We start from the raw sequence: 17,988 nt of genomic DNA on the forward strand, positions 1-17,988 counted from the left end.
TCTCATACGATTCATAATATACCCAATGCCCACTTTTATCATTACCCGGTCAAGGATAACTTTTAATGGAATCAATGTATATTAATTCTCGTATAGAAATATAATGACTTCAGGTCTAAGGACCATTACATCATTATCACTGTGAGAATTACTTATGACACAATAGACATGTAGAATCTCACATTGGGTCTGTCCAGCACCATGTACATATATATCTGTCTGTGTTTTTGACTTTAGTATCATCATACCTATGATCAATGAGATGTGATCATCAATCAACAAACACACCAGTCTTAATGCATTATTATTGTCCCTTAATAATAATACTAGACTAGGGACCTTTAGGAATATTGATACTATTGTCATAATCTTATTTCTAAGTCACGTACTTAGAGATATAGAATTGCATATAATATTCCAAGGACATTTATTAATCTAACATTTATATCGCATTAAATTAAGAATTAATAAATTATAAAGGGAATAATTGATAGAACATAAACATTAATTATCCTAATTTCTTAAAACTAAAACATCACAGTGTTGTCTTTAGGGCACAAACACTAACAATATGGTCTTTCCCTTCTCTAACTTAGTAAAAGATACCTTAACCACCATGCATGTCGCTCTCGGTCAATTAATGCCTCTTGCTTGGAGAAAGTTAGCTTGCCTTGATGCCATTAAGGCCAAATATGACTTGAAAATTGACGCCAACATCGTGAAATACTCTTACTCCATTAAGAAATTTAGTGGGTGTTAATTCGGTTTCGTGAATAAGAATAAGGACGATCCTCTTATTCTTAATTGTGATGTCATAAATGATAGAAAATGGAAGTTTGATTACTTTTTTGCTAACAAGGCCACCATGGGAGATGATGCTTCTTATTTACTTGACCGTTGGTCTTCTGATGGTAACTCTTAAGACCATCACCCCTTAAATCTAATTTCTCATGCATTTCTTGTTGGATCTATCTTTTTTCCTTGCTTTGACTATATTTTTATATGCTTTTCTCTTTTTCCTTTTTGTCCTCATGTGCATAAATTTTTGACTCTCAGAATCGAATTTTGAATTTGATGAGAGCGACACTACCTCAAAGAATATTGTTGACAAGATCATGGCACTTTTTATTAGGGACACGTTATGGCCCAACTGTCTGAATCGTCCCATCAGAAACTCTTGGACCGTTGATGTTGAAGATTTTGTCAACAAAATGAATAAATCCAAGGCCACTGGGATTGTTGAGAGACCATTACTCAAGACCGCTGCTAACAGGACCAGAAGCAAACTCGTCATCAACACTCCATTGACGAAGTCCTCTCACTCTATACAAAGTCTGTCATCCGAGATACTCGAAATCCCCAAAGATGAGAAAGGTGTCGAGATGAGTTCTAGCCGGATTTATGCTAAAGGTATTCGACGCCTGTGTACTCTTGTCACATATCTTTTTGTAAGCATGTGTCGTTCACTCATTTTACTAACTAGTATTGAGTCGTTCTATTTAATTGTAGAGTTTAAGACTCTTGACATCAAACCCCTGATCATTTCTGGTAAATAATATTTTGCTAAGAGGGCTCGCGATGAGAAATCAACAGAAACCGAGTCCTCTAAGACCCCTTTTCTTCTTACACCCAACTTTAGCCCTGATGCCAAGGAGTTAAAGAATAATGTCCCAGCCTCTACTAGCAAAACCGAGACCTACACACCCTTTGTGACTCATGGATATACTACCCAGTCCAAACCTGCTGAATTTATATTCTTGATGGGAGATTTGTTGTTGCCTCAAACTGTTGAAGCTCATTCTTCTAGGAATCTGGATGTCATTCTGGAAGCTCATACCTTTCATGTAAGTTATGTCCCTTTTTGTCATTTTTGTAATATAACATTATTTGTACCATTTGAACATGTGATATATTATGTATATTATATTTTTTTTGTTTATCGTAGGCTCTCCAAGCTAGCCTCATGGCTCGTGAGGTTGTCGAGAATGAATATAAGAAGGTTAAAGCCTTGGAAGTTGCCCACAGCGGTTGTACCCAAAAGTTACAAACTGCTCAAGATCTTGTCACTTCCAATTTGAAAGCTAGTATGGATGTCCAGAAGGAGTTTGATGAATTTACTGCTAAGGTGCAGTCTTTGGAAGCTAGGATGCACGAAGAGGCTCAAAAGCCATTACCCGACATGTTTTGCGTGCAAGAGTAGAGATGATGCTGGAGTATCAACATGGAGAATGGACGTCGTGGGACGTGAACAAGACTGTTCGTATCTATAATGAAGCTTATCCTGAAGACGCCTGTAATATACCGGGTTTTTAAATTAATGTGAGTCTATAAGTATTATGATTAACTTTAAGTGAATATTATTATGACGATGTGAATAATTGGCATGTATTTGATAAGTGGAGTAATATGGATTAACTGATATTGCACCCTCTCTTTCTTTCTGTGATTTCGAGGACGGAATACGTTTAAGGAGAGTAGATTATAATGACCCGGACTTTTCAAAATTTGTTATAAAATTATTTTTCTTAAAAAGAGAGGAATAAAATTTAATATTTTCTTTCAGTATAAATAGTTTTCAAAATTTTAAATTTAAATTCCGGGTTATTGTATTGTCGATGTGTAAATTTCTTTCTAAACTAAGGTTCATATATTGTTTAAAAAATCTGGATTTATTGGTTATGCGAGTATAAGTGTTATGCGATTAAGTGGTACGTGTGGTTTCGATTGTATGATTAGTTGGGATAATTTATAAATATTATGTAAGTATATGCGAAAATTCAGTGAAATTATATGTAAATAATTTTTTGATTGTATTTAATTGTAAATTTAGAATTAAATTCAAGAATCTTTCAAAAATCATGAAACTTATATTTTCTTAAGTTTTGAATATTTCGAGAATTTTAAAATTATTTCGGAAATTTTTCGGATTATGTTCACCCGCACGTTTGTTCGTTAAATCGTAAAATACAGGTATGATGCACAATTCAAAAATGTTTTAAAATAGTTTTTAAATATTCCAAGAATTTTAGAAGTATTTCGGTAATTTTTGAGTTAGTTTCACTCGCAAGTTTGTTCGTTAAATCACGAGATGCCGGTTTAATGTTAAATAAAAAAAATATTTTAAAAATTACAAAATTTATATTTTACTAGTTTTTGAATATTTGGGAATTTTTTGTATTATTTTCTCCCGCAAATCAGATTGTTAGGAATTAAAATACGGGACAGAAATGAGCTTGCAGCAAGGTAGAAGGACACGTGGCAGGTTGGTAGCACAGGAAGTGATACATGTCATAGGTTTGAGCATGAAAACCGAAACGAACCGAAACTGAATCGAAACCGATAAAAACCGATAAAAAATTAATCGATTAAAACCGAACCGAATTAAAACCGAGAAACTGATAAACCGAACCGATATTAATGGTTCCGTTTCAGTTTTGGTGTTAAACCGAACCGAAAAAACCGAAACCGAACCGATTTACTATAATATAATAAAATGTAATATATATTAATGTACAATTATATATATTAGCTGTTACTTACGTGATGCCACATTAGAATCAGCAGTCTATATTGTGCTGCATAATTATTGTAGCTATACAAATTTCGCCATCTACAGAGGCTAATATGTGTATAAATCAGTTACAACTTATTTAACCATACAAAGTTTATGTAGTAGTTTATCTAGTTAATGTATCTTATATTATAATATAAGATCTTGTTGAAGAGAAGATCATGTACAATATGCATATTTGATTTGCAGTGCAAGACTGGGATGAAAGAGTTGGTTCTTTTTAATTAAGCTTGCTTTGTTTCTTTTAGTTGCAATTTTGTTCTTTTTTTTCTGATTTTGCAATCGAAAACGCACCGATTGCAACCGAAACCGAGGTTTTAAAACCGAAACCGATGATCCGATTGCGGTTGCGGTTTTCAATTTTTAAAATCGAGGACATTCGGTTTCGGTTTCGGTTTTATTCAAAAACCGAACCGAATCGTGCTCTCCCCTAACATGTCATATTTTGGTGTACACATTTTTTTTGTTAAAAAGAAAAGGAAGAAAGAAAACCCCCGCTCACTTGTTCACTCGCCCCCCCTTTTTACGCACTCCCCCTCCCCTCTTCTGTCTCTCTCTCTTTTCTTTATCTCTCTCCTCTAACAGTATATATTTTAATTATTCAAAAATTCATATCTTATAAACTGTTTATCCAAATTTCAATTGTTATATATAGAATTGATCAATGCTTCGATACCTACACATAGGTATATATGTTGCGAGGTTTTGAGAAGAAAATTTACGGAGCATATTTTCCGTTTTAATTTATTTTCGGGGCGTAGAAAAGGATCCTGACGGTGTTGATTACTCCACATGGCGTTTCAGCGTGTTTATGTCTATCGCTATGAATTTTGGATTTTTATGAAGATATTTTCCGGACATCAGATAATCTATTGGGGTAATCAGAATTTATTTTGGGTAAGGATTTCAAGATTCCGATTTTGTACTCGGATATATTATAGCATGTTATTGTTTATATATTTATTTCATAATTTTTAGAAGTTGTTTGAGAAGTCACTTTTAGTCCGAATTTTGGTTCAGGTGACCGTATTTTTCGTTTCTAGCGTGTTTATACGTGCAAATATAAATTATTATATATTTTAAATTTATAAATTTTATTAGAGTATAGTTGTATTGTGTTGTTTGGGAGTGATTTTGAGGGGCTCTGACCTAGGGAAAAATTCGTTTTACAAAGACGTTATTTCAAATTTTTTTATAAAATATCTATTTCAATTTCAAATTATTATCTTTTATTATTTTCAAAAATCATATTTTGATTTAATTATTTATAATTTGTTTTGATTAATTATATATTCATTTAATTAATTGATTAATTTATTTAATCAATTAATTTTATTTATAAATAGTTGAATGAAGTGTAATTATTTATAATTGAGCCAAATAATATTCTAAAATTATTTTGAACTTTTAAATTATATAAAGGTATTTAAAATTCAATTATTATTATTATTAATTGAATTATTCTTATTTTATTCATGATAAATAGACCGTTTGTCCATTTAATACGAAACGAACGCATCTAGACTCAGAAAATTATTATGCTTCTATTAAAAATACTTTTGAGACATAAATTTTTTTATTTTCGAAAGGTCGATTGATTTTGTAAACGTTTATCGAGTCGCATAAATATCAAAAAGTTGTATTTCGACTCGATTTTAGTTTTAAACAGACCGAGTCAAATGTTGTAATAAACTGAGTTATATGTTATATGAATTATGTGATGTGTGGAATAGATGTTTACATATTATATGAATTATGTGTTGATAAGAGTGTTAGAAAACTAGTTTAATCGTACCTTCTGATCCGTGATTCAGATTCAGACGAAACTACAAGTGATTAAAAGCTTATATTGTCTATTTTGATATTTTGTAATAAAATGATTGAGTCAGAAATGGGAGTACATATTATTAGATATGCATAGTGTGATTATATGCGATGTGACTATGTGTTAATTGACGATTATGTGAAGTATATGTGTATTTATGGTGTTAAAAACGTGACAAGTAAATGAAGTAATATAATGTAGTGTTCAGATTGATATTGGAGTTCAGTTTGATTGATTGGTTGTTGATTGAAATAGATTAACAGGGGGATAGTCCAATAAATAGTCGAGATAATGTTATTGATTTATAATATATTATGTTGAAAATGGTTTGACTGTTAAATAGAGTCAAAGTATGATTATGTGTAACTGATAATTGGTAAGTCAGAAAGGTTATATAGATTGACTTGTGATTATGTGTTGAATATTTGTCGGTATACGTGATATGTATATATGATGGGGGTAAAGATACGGGATTTGATAGTTATGAGTTAAAGTCGATAGACCGTTTAGTGATTATAGTATTGTGTTATTCTCGTAAAGGATCTGGACGAGACGTGCAAGGCCGAAGATGTACAGAAGATCAGATGGTATCACAAAGAGAATAAAGGATAAGTCGAGAAAGCAACAATGTGCTGTAGATAGAGTATAGTCAAAGGCTATATGTGAATTGCGATATGCATAGATTGTTGAATTGGAAAGATAAGATTGAGTTGTGAGTTTGGAATCGAATTTAAGGCAAGTTTTCCTAATTCATTTCTTATAAATATTGCATAAATTATGATGTTTCTTTCAAAATTATTGTATCATGTTTATACTGTGAACTACATCTGGTAAACCTTTACTTCTGAGAATGAAACCCATGATTCCTTTCTACCTTCAAGTTCTGAAAAGCCAAAGATCTTATCATATCCAATGAACACATACCCTACGATACGATACCACTTCAAAATCGTCAGATACCTTTCATTCAACAATTACACACCCCTGAATACTTGATTTAGTTTCATGAATATCAAACCTTTGTTATTACAAGGTTAAAATTCTTATCGCATATGATTTAATTATCAACTATAAATGATGTTTTAGTTAAATGTTTTTACAGCTGTTGATTATGATTCAGTTTATGAATATGAATGTTTTATTTGAATTGAATTATTAGAATTGGATTGTTTTTTATAAAATATGTGGACTAGATTCGTGGTCAATTGTAGGCCAAAGTGTACCTTGGATCCAGTATAAAGAACATGGTTGTGTGCCATGTTCGGGGTTAGTGCGTGACTAGTCAGCAGCCTAACCTTGGTTTTAGTTAAAATGAGATAAGTCCAGTTCTATAATTCTTCCAAATGATTGAATTTCCTAGTTTTCAATTGATTCAAAGATTGATGAATCTTTTGTTTAATATCCTAAGCTTATGAATTCTTGATAAACTATTATTGTTGCTATATTGGTACTTGCTGAGCATTTTTGCTCACCCTTGCTTTTCTTATAACCATTTCAGAAAGGCTAAAGATAAGTTGCTTGAGTTCAATAGCTAAGGCTAGGTGAAGAGTAAGAATGGTTAAGTTATCCAAAAGTCAAAGAAGGTATCCTGGGAATTGGAGATGGAAGATTCAAGTTAAAGTTGGTTATTGAGATTCAGTGTCAATATACGAGTCAAGAAAAGTTAGAAATTCATGTCCAGCCGTCGCATCCACCATTATATCAATATACGACAATGGGTATGGGTCTTTTGGGCATGCCTTGTTCAAGTCTGTGTAATCTATGCAGACTCTCCACTTGCCGTTCTTTTTCTGCACTATAATAACATTAGCCAACCATTCCGGATAGTCCACTTCCCTTATCATGCCTGCCTTCAAGAGCCTGTAGACTTCCTCGTTTATGATTTTGTTTCTTTCTGTCATGAACTTTCGATGCTTCTGCTGGACAGGGGTGCATGTTGGGTCCACATTCAATTTATGCGTGGTAATATCAGGATTATTCCCGTGACGTCTTCATGTTCCCAAGCAAAGGCATCTTGCCGTGATGTCAGGATATCCACTAAATTGGATTCAAGAGTTGGTGCAAGATCTTCCCATATTAGGACCTTTTTTATCTCCTGTCAACAAGTCCACCTCTACTAGCTTTTCTGGTCCTAATACCGTGACTAAACCTGGAAAATCGGATAACCGGATCGGTTTCGGATCAGATCTATTTCGGATCGGTTCCACTTTCGGATTATGATATAACCAGAGGCCATTCAGACCAGATCAGATGTGATTCGGTTCGGGTCTAATTCAGATTAAAAATAGATGAAATTCGGATAAAAATTGGATAAAATTCGGTTCAGATTAAATTTGGTTCATATATTTCGGATCATAACTTATTTATTTTTTCATGTTGTGAGACTTAAAAAAACTAGCTTAAATCTCGTGCGATGCACGGTTTCCCTTTAATATTTAAAATTTTATTTATCATGTTATATAATAATTTTAAAATATTTATATAAATATATAATAATAATAATAATAAATTTATAAAAAAATAATAGTATAGCCTATGGTCGTAATTTAGTAGAATAAGTATACTATTTTAGTAGTTTAACAATTTAGTAGTTTAGCGGATATATAATTATTCGCACTAAAACACACGCGAAAATACACGCAAGCGCACGTGATCACAAGTAGTATAAGGTATAAGTCAAGTTCGTTCTAAAAGAGATTCGGTTTAGGTTACATTCAGATTATGCACTTATGCAACAATGTATGGCTATCGTTCAATGCTAAGTCAAATAACAAATTGTGTTTTGATTTAAACTAATTATAAGAGATTATACTAAATAACATTAACTAAGAGAATTAAGATTGAAATACTTATATGAGAATAAACATGGGATTCTAAATTCATTAAATACTTCATTCAAAGTTATGTTCTTTAACCCTAGAATGTGATGGTGATGACAACTAATCAGATAACACGAAATTAGTATACGCTAACTTTCGTTATACATATACCCTACTATCAAACATCCACAATTAAGATAGAAGTTGAAAAGACACCAATTATGCTTAGTCCCTATATGTCTATTAAGATTGAAAATATAATAGTTTAAGAGCAAGTTATCTATCGTGATTACATAGGGTGAATAAGATGGTTAAAATTACCCATAAATTATGCATGTCAAATCATACATAAACCTATGCTAGCATGGCAAGTTCTAAACCTCTATATTCACTGTCGCTTCAATAGAGATTAACAAACAATCTTAGATGTTAGCTACGCATCAAAGACGAATAACCACAACCAAACTAGGAAATCATAAATCACCACACACAAAGGATTATAAAACAATTAACTATTGAAATCCATAGATAAAATCGTTAAAACTCCATGACAATGATTAGTTCATGATCGAACTCATCATCACCATGGGTTCCAATGAAAACATGATAATAAACAAAATAAGAGTATTAGGGTTTAAAGACAAATCGAAAACAAGCATCCAAAGTACAACTATAATGAAAAATACAAAAATCTTCTTCTCCGTAGACGTCTTGTGCTCTCTAGGTCTTCTTAATGTTCTCCCTTCTCTCTTTGTTATTAAAAATGAATTATTAGAGGTTTATATAGCTTCTGGACGACCTGGGGTTGCTAAATCTTCGAAATCAAGTCAAAACAAGATTCTGGCTCGGACTCTGGCGCGGCCGTCCCATGCTCCGCGCGGGCGCGCACGTTCCCTGACAATTTGGCGCAGCTGCCCCGCCTTCCGCGCTGGCACGCCTTGCTCCTGGATTTTTGTTCATTTTCTTGTTTCTTCTGTAACTTGAGTTCCGTCTGTCAGAATTTGGCGATCCAGTAGTCCACGCGAAGCTATCGAGATACTCTTCAACATGAGAATGGTCTTGACTTCAGATTCTGACATTATTTCAGCATATTTCCTTGAAAAGCTTATTTATTCATCTAACTAATGTCTGTCATGCAATAAACACAAAAACACACAAAAATACTAATAAGTTGAGTCCAAAACACCAACTTAAACTTGTAATGAAGCGTTCCAAATAGATATAAAATACATTTATCAATAACACTATTTTTTTAATAATAGGATAAGTTGTGACTGTAGTTTAGTATGATAAGTAGACTATGTGTGTAATAATTTAATAATTTATTACTTTAGCGGATATATAACATTATTTATTTATTTTTTTAATAACAAAAATAGGGAATAACCGTTGAACCAAATTATACCCCTTTCCGGTTATTATAGTATAGTATAGATATCTTTTTATTAAGTGTAATACTTTTAATATAATATAATGTACTTTTACATTAATTTATGATTAAATAATTAAATTATCACGAATATAAGATACATTTAAGTATGAATTTTGCTTATTTCGGATCATATTCAGTTCATATATTATATGAATCGGTTTTATTCAGTTCCAATATGTAATCGGATCTAGTATTTCAGATCATTTTCGGTTAAATTTTCGTTTCAGGTAATTTTCGGATCGGTTTAATTTGGTTTTCGGATAATTTTCGATCTATATAATTCAGATCTCAGATCCATAGATTTTGGTTCGGTTTTTCGGATCCAGACCCATTTTTCCAGGTCTAACCATGACCACGGGCTTTTTTGGCTCCTCATTTGTGATGCTCGGCTTCAAGCATGTCTTGTAACATTCTCTAGCTGTCACTTGATCTCCATGGATCTGTTGTACTCCCCATAGTGTTGGGAATTTTATCACTTGGTGATATGTTGATGGTATAACTTTTAGATCATGGATCTATTGTCTTCCTAAAATGATGTTATATGTTGAATCGCAATCAATTATCAAAAATTTCTGCAACAGATTCACGCCTTGGGCATACGTTGGCAAAACAATTTCTCCCATAGTTCTTTTCATTTCTCTACTAAACCCAACAAGTGTGGTAGATCTTTATAGCATGTCACTTTCAACTAGTCCCATTTGCTTTAGTGTCGTGAGCATCATGATGTTGGTTGCACTTCCGTTATCAACCAAAACTTGCTTTATCAAACAATATCCTATATGTATGGTTATCACCAAGCTGTCATATTGAGGTTCCCTTTGACGATTCCTGTCTTCTTCATCAAAATATATTCTGGGTATGTTGCTAATTTGGACGTCAGCTTGTGCCACTCGCATGCCTGAGTCCCGTGCAATTCTCTTTGCTTGTGAATACGTTGCTCCACAGACATCTGATCCCCCTGCTATGAAGTTGATTATCTTGTGATAAGGGATGATGGTGGTTGATGCGGTGGTGATCGTTCTCTTCTCACGTGTGTTGACTGTTTCATGAATTTTGACAAGTACCCTTTTGTGACAAGAGTTTGTATCTCCCTTCGTAACGCTACACAATCATGAGCTCTATGACAATAGTCTCCATGAAATTCACGCCATAGTTTCGAGTCCGGATTTGCCTTGGGCTTGTTAGACTTCATGGGCCACTTCACCACATTCCCGAGCTTGTGGAATTCCCTTAAGATCCAAACTCTTTCGAGTCTAAAAATAAAATCCAGATCAAAATCGAAATTAAAAAAATCGGATTTGGATAAATTCAAACGAATCGGAATAGTTCGATTATGGGTTGGGTGAGGTAAAATTGTCATTCTTAATACAGTAGAGCAAGACCTGTAGAAAAGAGTTTCTATGCATGCCAAATGCGGTCTTTCTATGATCTAGTCAGCAGCCTAGGTTTGCTAGACACTTTGACTACTGCCACTATACTAGTTATTCACTCTGCACACTCTGCCTTCTCTCTTTGGGTTCAAGTGTTCAAGTACCTCTCTCCATCTCTCTCTCGTTTTTTTCAGTGATGTATGTGATTCCCAGAAAACATGTACCTACTTCAATCTCATCATCAAATTCTACCTTCCTAGTCAAACAAAAATTATCTACTACTACTATCATCAGGTTAGATTTCTCATCCTCCTTAATACTTTCTCACTCTCTTTTTTTGTAGCTTACTATTTTTTATCACCTGTTTGTATTAAGACCATCCATGTTTTTGTTGGAATGGAATTTAATATTGCAGAACTAAGAATGTGTGGCTTCCAGCTAAATATGCTGGAATCTGTAAATGTGTTGCAACTCCACAAAAGAGTGGTATTTTTCTAATTTTCGTTTCAAAATTTCCGAGTAGTAATTTATGAAGGATTTGGGAGAGGGGGATTGTTATGGTGATATTTTTGTATTTCGTAATCATATTGAACTTAGGGAAGAATTTTGTTATGAAGTGTTTGCTTGTCTGCAAGGACTAGTTTTGATCAATTTTTAGGTATTATTGAATTCCATCCTTTGGCTAGGTATTATAATCCATGGAAATGAGCCAAAATAATTGATTGAAATTTAGTTCATAGGATTGTTCAAGAATACACTGTAGGAAAGAATAGAATAGATTAGTGAATAGTTCAGAGATTATATTCTGATGAAACAAACATGGCTAGCAGGCTAAGCCTGCAACTAGCCGGCATGAAACCGGAATCGCTACTAAACCATGTCCTGATGTCCCCTTATTTTTGGTGATACAGTTGTACTAATAAGATTCAGGTAAAAGGAAAATAATAAAGTAATACTCTCTTTGTCCCTACAAACATTTCATATTTGTATTGGACACGTTTGCCGATACACACTTTTGATTGTTAATATCTTTAATTTCGTAATATTATTAAATATAAAAACTTCATTATATTAAAATATTCATAAATACGAATCAAACGAGACCACTTATGACTATATTTGATCTTATAGATTAGACGTAAATTAATAGTCAATCGCTTAACATGAATACTGTTCAAAGTCAATATAGGAAATATATAAAGGGACGGAGGGAGTATAATGTCAGGCTATAGCCATTTTTCTATGGCCTTGCATTGAATAAGTTAATGTCCTTGGATTTTTGGAGCAACTCCAATAGAGTCTTTGCATATTCCTTTAAATTAATATTTAAATAATGACCCCCAGTAATTTAGGACATTTTTTTTTATTTTAACTCGAACAGTATTCCTTATATTTGCTTCTTAGTATTATTATATCATTATATTTAAATTTTAAATAGGTACTTGAAGTGGGGAATGGAGTGAAATGAATATATTTTTAATAAAGGAAGATACAGAATGACTTTTGGTTCCCTATAAATAAAGTATGGGAGGATGATTCCAGTTTTTTAAAGAACTACTAGAACATTATAGGAGCAAAGTTTCCAAAATGTTAGCAAGGGATAACATGTAACTAATCTGTTGGAGTTACTCTCAGATGTTTATTTGTATTTTCTTAATCGGGTTTTCTAATATGTGCCCAAGGGCACACAATAAACACTAACTCACATAAATTTGGTGCATTTTTATTGGAACTTTAATTATAAATATTGATGGACCCCCTGTATTTACAACAACTCCACCAATAAAAATGCACCAAACTCATAAAATTTAGTGCTTATTGTGTGCCTTTAGACACACGTTAGAAAGACAATTTCTTAATTTATCTTCTATTTGTGGGGACTGATGCTTTGAATTTGTGCAGCTTACACAACCAAGGTTTCTCGCAATTCCAATATTGGTAAACTCCAAGCTGGTTATCTCTTTCCCGAGGTTTGTTATTCGCTTGCTGTAATCCCATATTCGCTGTTAATTAAGTAACTTTGAGGTATATTTCAGGTTTGTGTACTCTCTTTTGATGTATTATTAGTAAGTTTCTTGAAAAGAGAACATGTACTCTGGTTTTTTTTTGTAAAGAACTCTTCTTGTCATTCTAGGCTAAGGCATCTATAATCAGCTTGCTGTTTAATTGTTATGTAGTCTTCTTTTGATTTACACTTGTTTTCTTCCATATAGCATATAATTTATAAATTTTATTTCTTATTTTTTTTAGCCATCTCGTTTTTTGTGATATTTGATAGTTCAAACTCTCCTAGAATATTAGGTTGCTCGAAGGAAGACAGCACATTTATTAAAGCACCCTGATGCCCAAGTAATAAGCCTCGAGATTGGAGACACTACAGAGCCCATTCCAGAGGTTATTACGTCTGCAATGGCTAAGGTGTATTTAGGCCATCTCCGATAGTTAGTGATCCAAAAATTTAATTTTGGATCATCAATTGATTTAAATATTGATCTAAATTTCATCAACTCCAATAGTATAATATTTTATTAAGCAATTTTATCTTAAATTTATCGTTTAATTATTAACAATTTATATAACATTTTATAAATTAATTAAAAAAAAATAAATATAAAAATATTAAAATTGTACACTTAATTAACGAAAAACACATTTATTACAATAATTAACATACAAAATATCAATTGATATTTGATACACACTAATTTTCCGAATTAGTATATTTTTCCCAAAAATGCTCAATTAACGCATGCAATATGTGCCTCTTTATTTTAAGTTTTATTTTAAAAATAAATTTTATTAACTATTAATTATATTCGGTAATTAATTATATAATTAAAAAATCAAAAATCAATTTAAAATCTCATAAATTATAAATAACAAAACCATTATTTTCATGGATCACTACTGTTCACTGATCTAAATTTGGATTATTTAGATCACTGTTGAAATGAAATTTTGGATAATCTATCCCAAATTTGGATTTTTGGATCACAATTGAATTTGCCCTTATGCATTCCAGTGCTTTTATTATTAAATAAATGAATAAGAACCTGGAATGATATCTAATTCGAAGAGTTAATTCTTCTTTTTTACTTGATAATTCAAATCACATCTTATACACTTTTTTTTTATTGCCTTCCCCTTTGCTCGACGAAATCTGGTGGATGGAATTTTGTTTTAATTTCTTGTTCATACTAATTTAAAAGAATAATTTCATAAAGATGTAAAATAAAAGTGATTTTTTTCTTTTTTCACACGTGTTTGTATAAAATCATTTTTTGGTACTAAATTTAAATTGTTTTTTGATAGAAAGCATATGCGCTTTCAACGCTAGAGGGGTACAGTGGGTATGGAGCTGAACAAGGTGAAAAGTATGTTGTACATCAGTTTTGGCTTTAAGTGATTATTTATATATATCCATTCCAGTTCAAAATGAGTCTTCATGACTATAGAGCTTCACATGCTTTTATAATTTTTTAGTCAGGTGCTTTGTTAGTTATTTCTTGTAGGGGTGTAAAGACGAATCGCTCAACCGCTCACAACCGAACCGCATTTTGTGGATAATCACGTAACGCGGGTTGATTGTGGATTTAAATTTTAAAAACCGCTCATTCGCGATTTGAATGCGGTTTTAAATTCTTGAAAATCGCAAAATCGCAACCGCAACTCGCAATATATATATTTATAATAAAATATATTTTCAAAAATATAGTTGATATTATATAAATTAATAAGTATACACATTTATTAACTAATCTTAGGTTAATGTTAAGATTTCGTCATGAGATTCACAATCATTATGCAAAATATAACCAAATAAATGAAAAATATAATCGATATGTAATTTTTTTAATTCTTTTCCTCTTTTTTTTCTTTTGTCTCCATATTTTTGTATGTTTTTAATATCCTTACTGCACACATGCTCGTCGACATGTTTTTAGACAAATGGAAAATATTAAATGAGCTGCACTTTTTAGAAGCATACGTGCTCCTCTCTGCCTTAAAATTATAGCCGGCAATATCGTACACGACACGATAATACGACACGAAAATAACGGGTTTGGTTTCACATTTTTGGTACAAGAACACGAAAGTACACGGATGAATTTAGTGTCGGTTTTGGTTTTACACTTGGGTACATGACACGAAACGAAAGTACACGAAATAAATAAATATTTAAATACATTTATTAAAATTATATGAATACATATATCTTATAATAATATTTTACATATAATATTTACATAAAATAGATACGAAATATATTCAAATTTAAATTTCATAAGACTTGAGCATTTATGACTTATTGACTTAATACTAGACTAGTAAAAATTTAATATTTAAATATATATTTAATTATTTTTTATTTTTATTATTAATTTTAAATTACACGAAACACGACACAAAACGTACACGAAATGATGGTACACGAACACGAAACGAATTCTTAACGGTTCGGGTTTGGGTTAAACAATCGTAACACGAAATACGAAAGTACACGAAACGAACGAATTAACGGTTCTACTTAAAATCACTTTTTTAATGTGGCACAAGATCCATATAAGAAAATTCAGCATCACTGAACTTGACATAATTCTTAGTTTAACTATTTCATCGTTATTAAATGCTTTATTTGAAAAACTGGGTATTTAAAGTAGAGTTCCCCCACACGCCATCTTTAGTCAGGAATATGACTTGATTGAACATTAACACAAATCTTTGGTTGAACCAGCCTTTGAGAGCAGCAATCTGTTCAGAATATTATGCCAACCTTGGGATAGAGGCGGACGATGTATTCGTATCTGATGGTGCAAAGTGTGACATTTCTCGGCTTGAGGTATATTGGGTTTCCGATGTGCATTTGATTTAATTTTCAACTTATCAGATATGTAGTGTCCAATTCTTGTTACTTGAGCAACTTTCGACATCCATTGAAAATCTTTTAAAAGAAATCCAAGTCCTGGTTGTTGTCAAGTTGTCACTGGTGTGCAATTAAGCAGTTTTTTTGTTCTGTCTGTGGCAGGTTGTTTTTGGGTCTACAGTGACAATAGCTGTACAAGCAAGACCCTTGGTACCCGGTATAATGCCTTTCCACGTCTCAAAAATTTCCAATCCCAACAACTTAATATAACATTTTCACTGGCCTTTAAAACTTTAAATAATAAAACTGCTGTTTTTTTATCTAAATAAAAAGAAAAAGATTGAGATGATGTATATAATGTGTTCTGTACAACTGAATTTTTCGTCATTCTTGAACTTGATTGTTGCAGGCTTATGCTGATTCGAGTGTCATTATGGGTCATTATAAGTATATTCCTTCGCTATGTATGCAGTTAGTACCTCATAATATATGTGATATATAAGTTCTGTCCACTTGCTGCTGAAGCCATTTTGCTAATGTAATCTTTCGGTTCTCATTATCTACATTTGACAGATTCGACGGGCATACTTTAGTATGGAAATACTCGAGCATACCAATTATGTTGGTGTAGAGAATTGTATCACTCTGTTATAGTTCATATTGATTCTGTCCAATTAAATATAATAAATAGTATGGCATCGCATAGCTCTCTCACACGAATTTAGGATCTATACCCATGTGAGAGAGACCTTTTGAGTAAGTTCCATTTGGGAAAGACATAAGTTTTCAGCATATGAATTGATTGACTTGATATTATTAACTGTGTCGGTCAAGATCTTTGGTCAAAGGGTTATCAGAAGTCAGTGTTAAGGTGGACAAGTATAAAATAATTTCTTTCTGTTAAAGCATGAATTGGTATTGTATTTTCATAGAGAGTAGCCAGCTTTATATACAATAACTGAGTTTGGACTTTTGTATCTTTCAGGTTGCAATTGAGACTGCGTCGTTCTCCAAATATGCTGGGTTCACTGGAGTGCGTCTAGGTTGGACAGTAATTCCCAAACATCTTTTATTTTGTGATGGATTTCCTGTAGCCAAGGACTTCAATCGCATTGTGTGTACTTGTTTCAATGGAGCCTCCAATATTTCCCAAGCCGGTGGTTTGGCTTGCCTTACCCTGGAGGGCCTTAAGGTAAATTTTCATCCTACAGTTTATTCGTTGCAGATCCATCATACTAGATATATGTTCTAATTGTATTGTAGTCCACTCATAAAACTGAGCTGAGTGGGAGTAGAAAATGATGCACTATACTATCTCTTGTTAATCTTATACAATCCGCTTTCTGTTGCTCTGTTTTAAACTAAATGAAGAAACCTCCTTTGTTCAGTCTGTTCTCCCTGGTGAGGACTGCAACAATAGCAAGTGTCTTGTGAATTCATGGATACATTTAATTCTCTTGGTTTCAAAGTGTATGGAGGAAAGAATGCTCCATATGTATGGGTCCACTTTCCTGGACAAAGTTCATGGGACGTTTTTAGCGAGATTCTCGAGAAGACACATGTTGTTACTACACCTGGTAGTGGTTTTGGACCTGGCGGTGAAGGTTTTGTCAGGGTAAGTGCCTTTGGTCATCAGGAAAATGTTGTTGAAGCATGTAGAAGATTCAAGCAGTTATACAAGTGAACTAGCACGATTTGCTAGCAACTTTGTTATTAATTTAAAGCATTTGTAGAATATTGATCAAGTATTTGTTTAAACAAGGGGTAATACTATGTTATACTTGTAACTTGTAGGCTGTAGGTCTGCGACCTCAGAATCCTGTTTGAGAGATGAAGTTGTGTAGTAGATTATTAGCAAGTAATACATATTGATTTTTTCATGGTTACCATGGAATGCGACTACGCAGATTTATGTATTGTAAATTAAAGTTGTGCTCATTATCCATATTATCTCGAAAAAGTGCACAAATTACCACACTTCCAAAATGGATGACAAAGAATGCCACAATCAGGAAGAAATGACCCAGTTTATCGCATGAAAACGCAATTCGGTGGAAATTCTGGAGATGATGTAAATATCTAACATGTGGTATGAGATATTAAGCAT

The 17,988-nt window shown here is 32.6% G+C and overlaps 1 protein-coding gene across 4 annotated transcripts; it reads left to right on the plus strand.

Annotated features, from left to right (window-relative positions):
- The first annotated feature begins 10,064 nt into the window (after positions 1-10,064).
- On the plus strand, positions 10,065-17,813 carry LOC141665795 (LL-diaminopimelate aminotransferase, chloroplastic-like). 4 transcript variants are annotated; one of them, XM_074471779.1, is made up of 8 exons: positions 10,076-10,707; positions 11,212-11,311; positions 11,433-11,503; positions 12,920-12,987; positions 13,319-13,411; positions 15,753-15,857; positions 16,867-17,073; positions 17,270-17,813. In XM_074471779.1, coding segments are annotated over exons 1-8 (876 nt in total). In that variant the 5' UTR covers positions 10,076-10,706; the 3' UTR covers positions 17,501-17,813. The 4 variants fall into 4 exon arrangements, 3 of the variants coding, with proteins under 3 accessions (XP_074327889.1, XP_074327880.1, XP_074327884.1); XM_074471788.1 differs by lacking the exons at positions 13,319-13,411; positions 17,270-17,813 and adding an exon at positions 16,044-16,098 and having other exon boundaries at positions 10,065-10,707; positions 16,867-16,910; XM_074471783.1 differs by lacking the exon at positions 13,319-13,411 and having other exon boundaries at positions 10,080-10,707.
- The last annotated feature ends 175 nt before the right edge of the window (positions 17,814-17,988 follow it).

Source organism: Apium graveolens, chromosome 1 (genome assembly GCF_009905375.1).
Source record: "Apium graveolens cultivar Ventura chromosome 1, ASM990537v1, whole genome shotgun sequence".
Taxonomy (NCBI): Eukaryota; Viridiplantae; Streptophyta; class Magnoliopsida; order Apiales; family Apiaceae; genus Apium; species Apium graveolens.

Excerpts from the sequence above, each read along its gene's own strand:
- LOC141665795 (XM_074471779.1), top strand. Across the intron at positions 13,412-15,752 it reads CTACAGAGCCCATTCCAGAG|CCTTTGAGAGCAGCAATCTG; the intron begins GTTATTACGTCT and ends TGGTTGAACCAG. Across the intron at positions 17,074-17,269 it reads TTACCCTGGAGGGCCTTAAG|TCTGTTCTCCCTGGTGAGGA; the intron begins GTAAATTTTCAT and ends TCCTTTGTTCAG.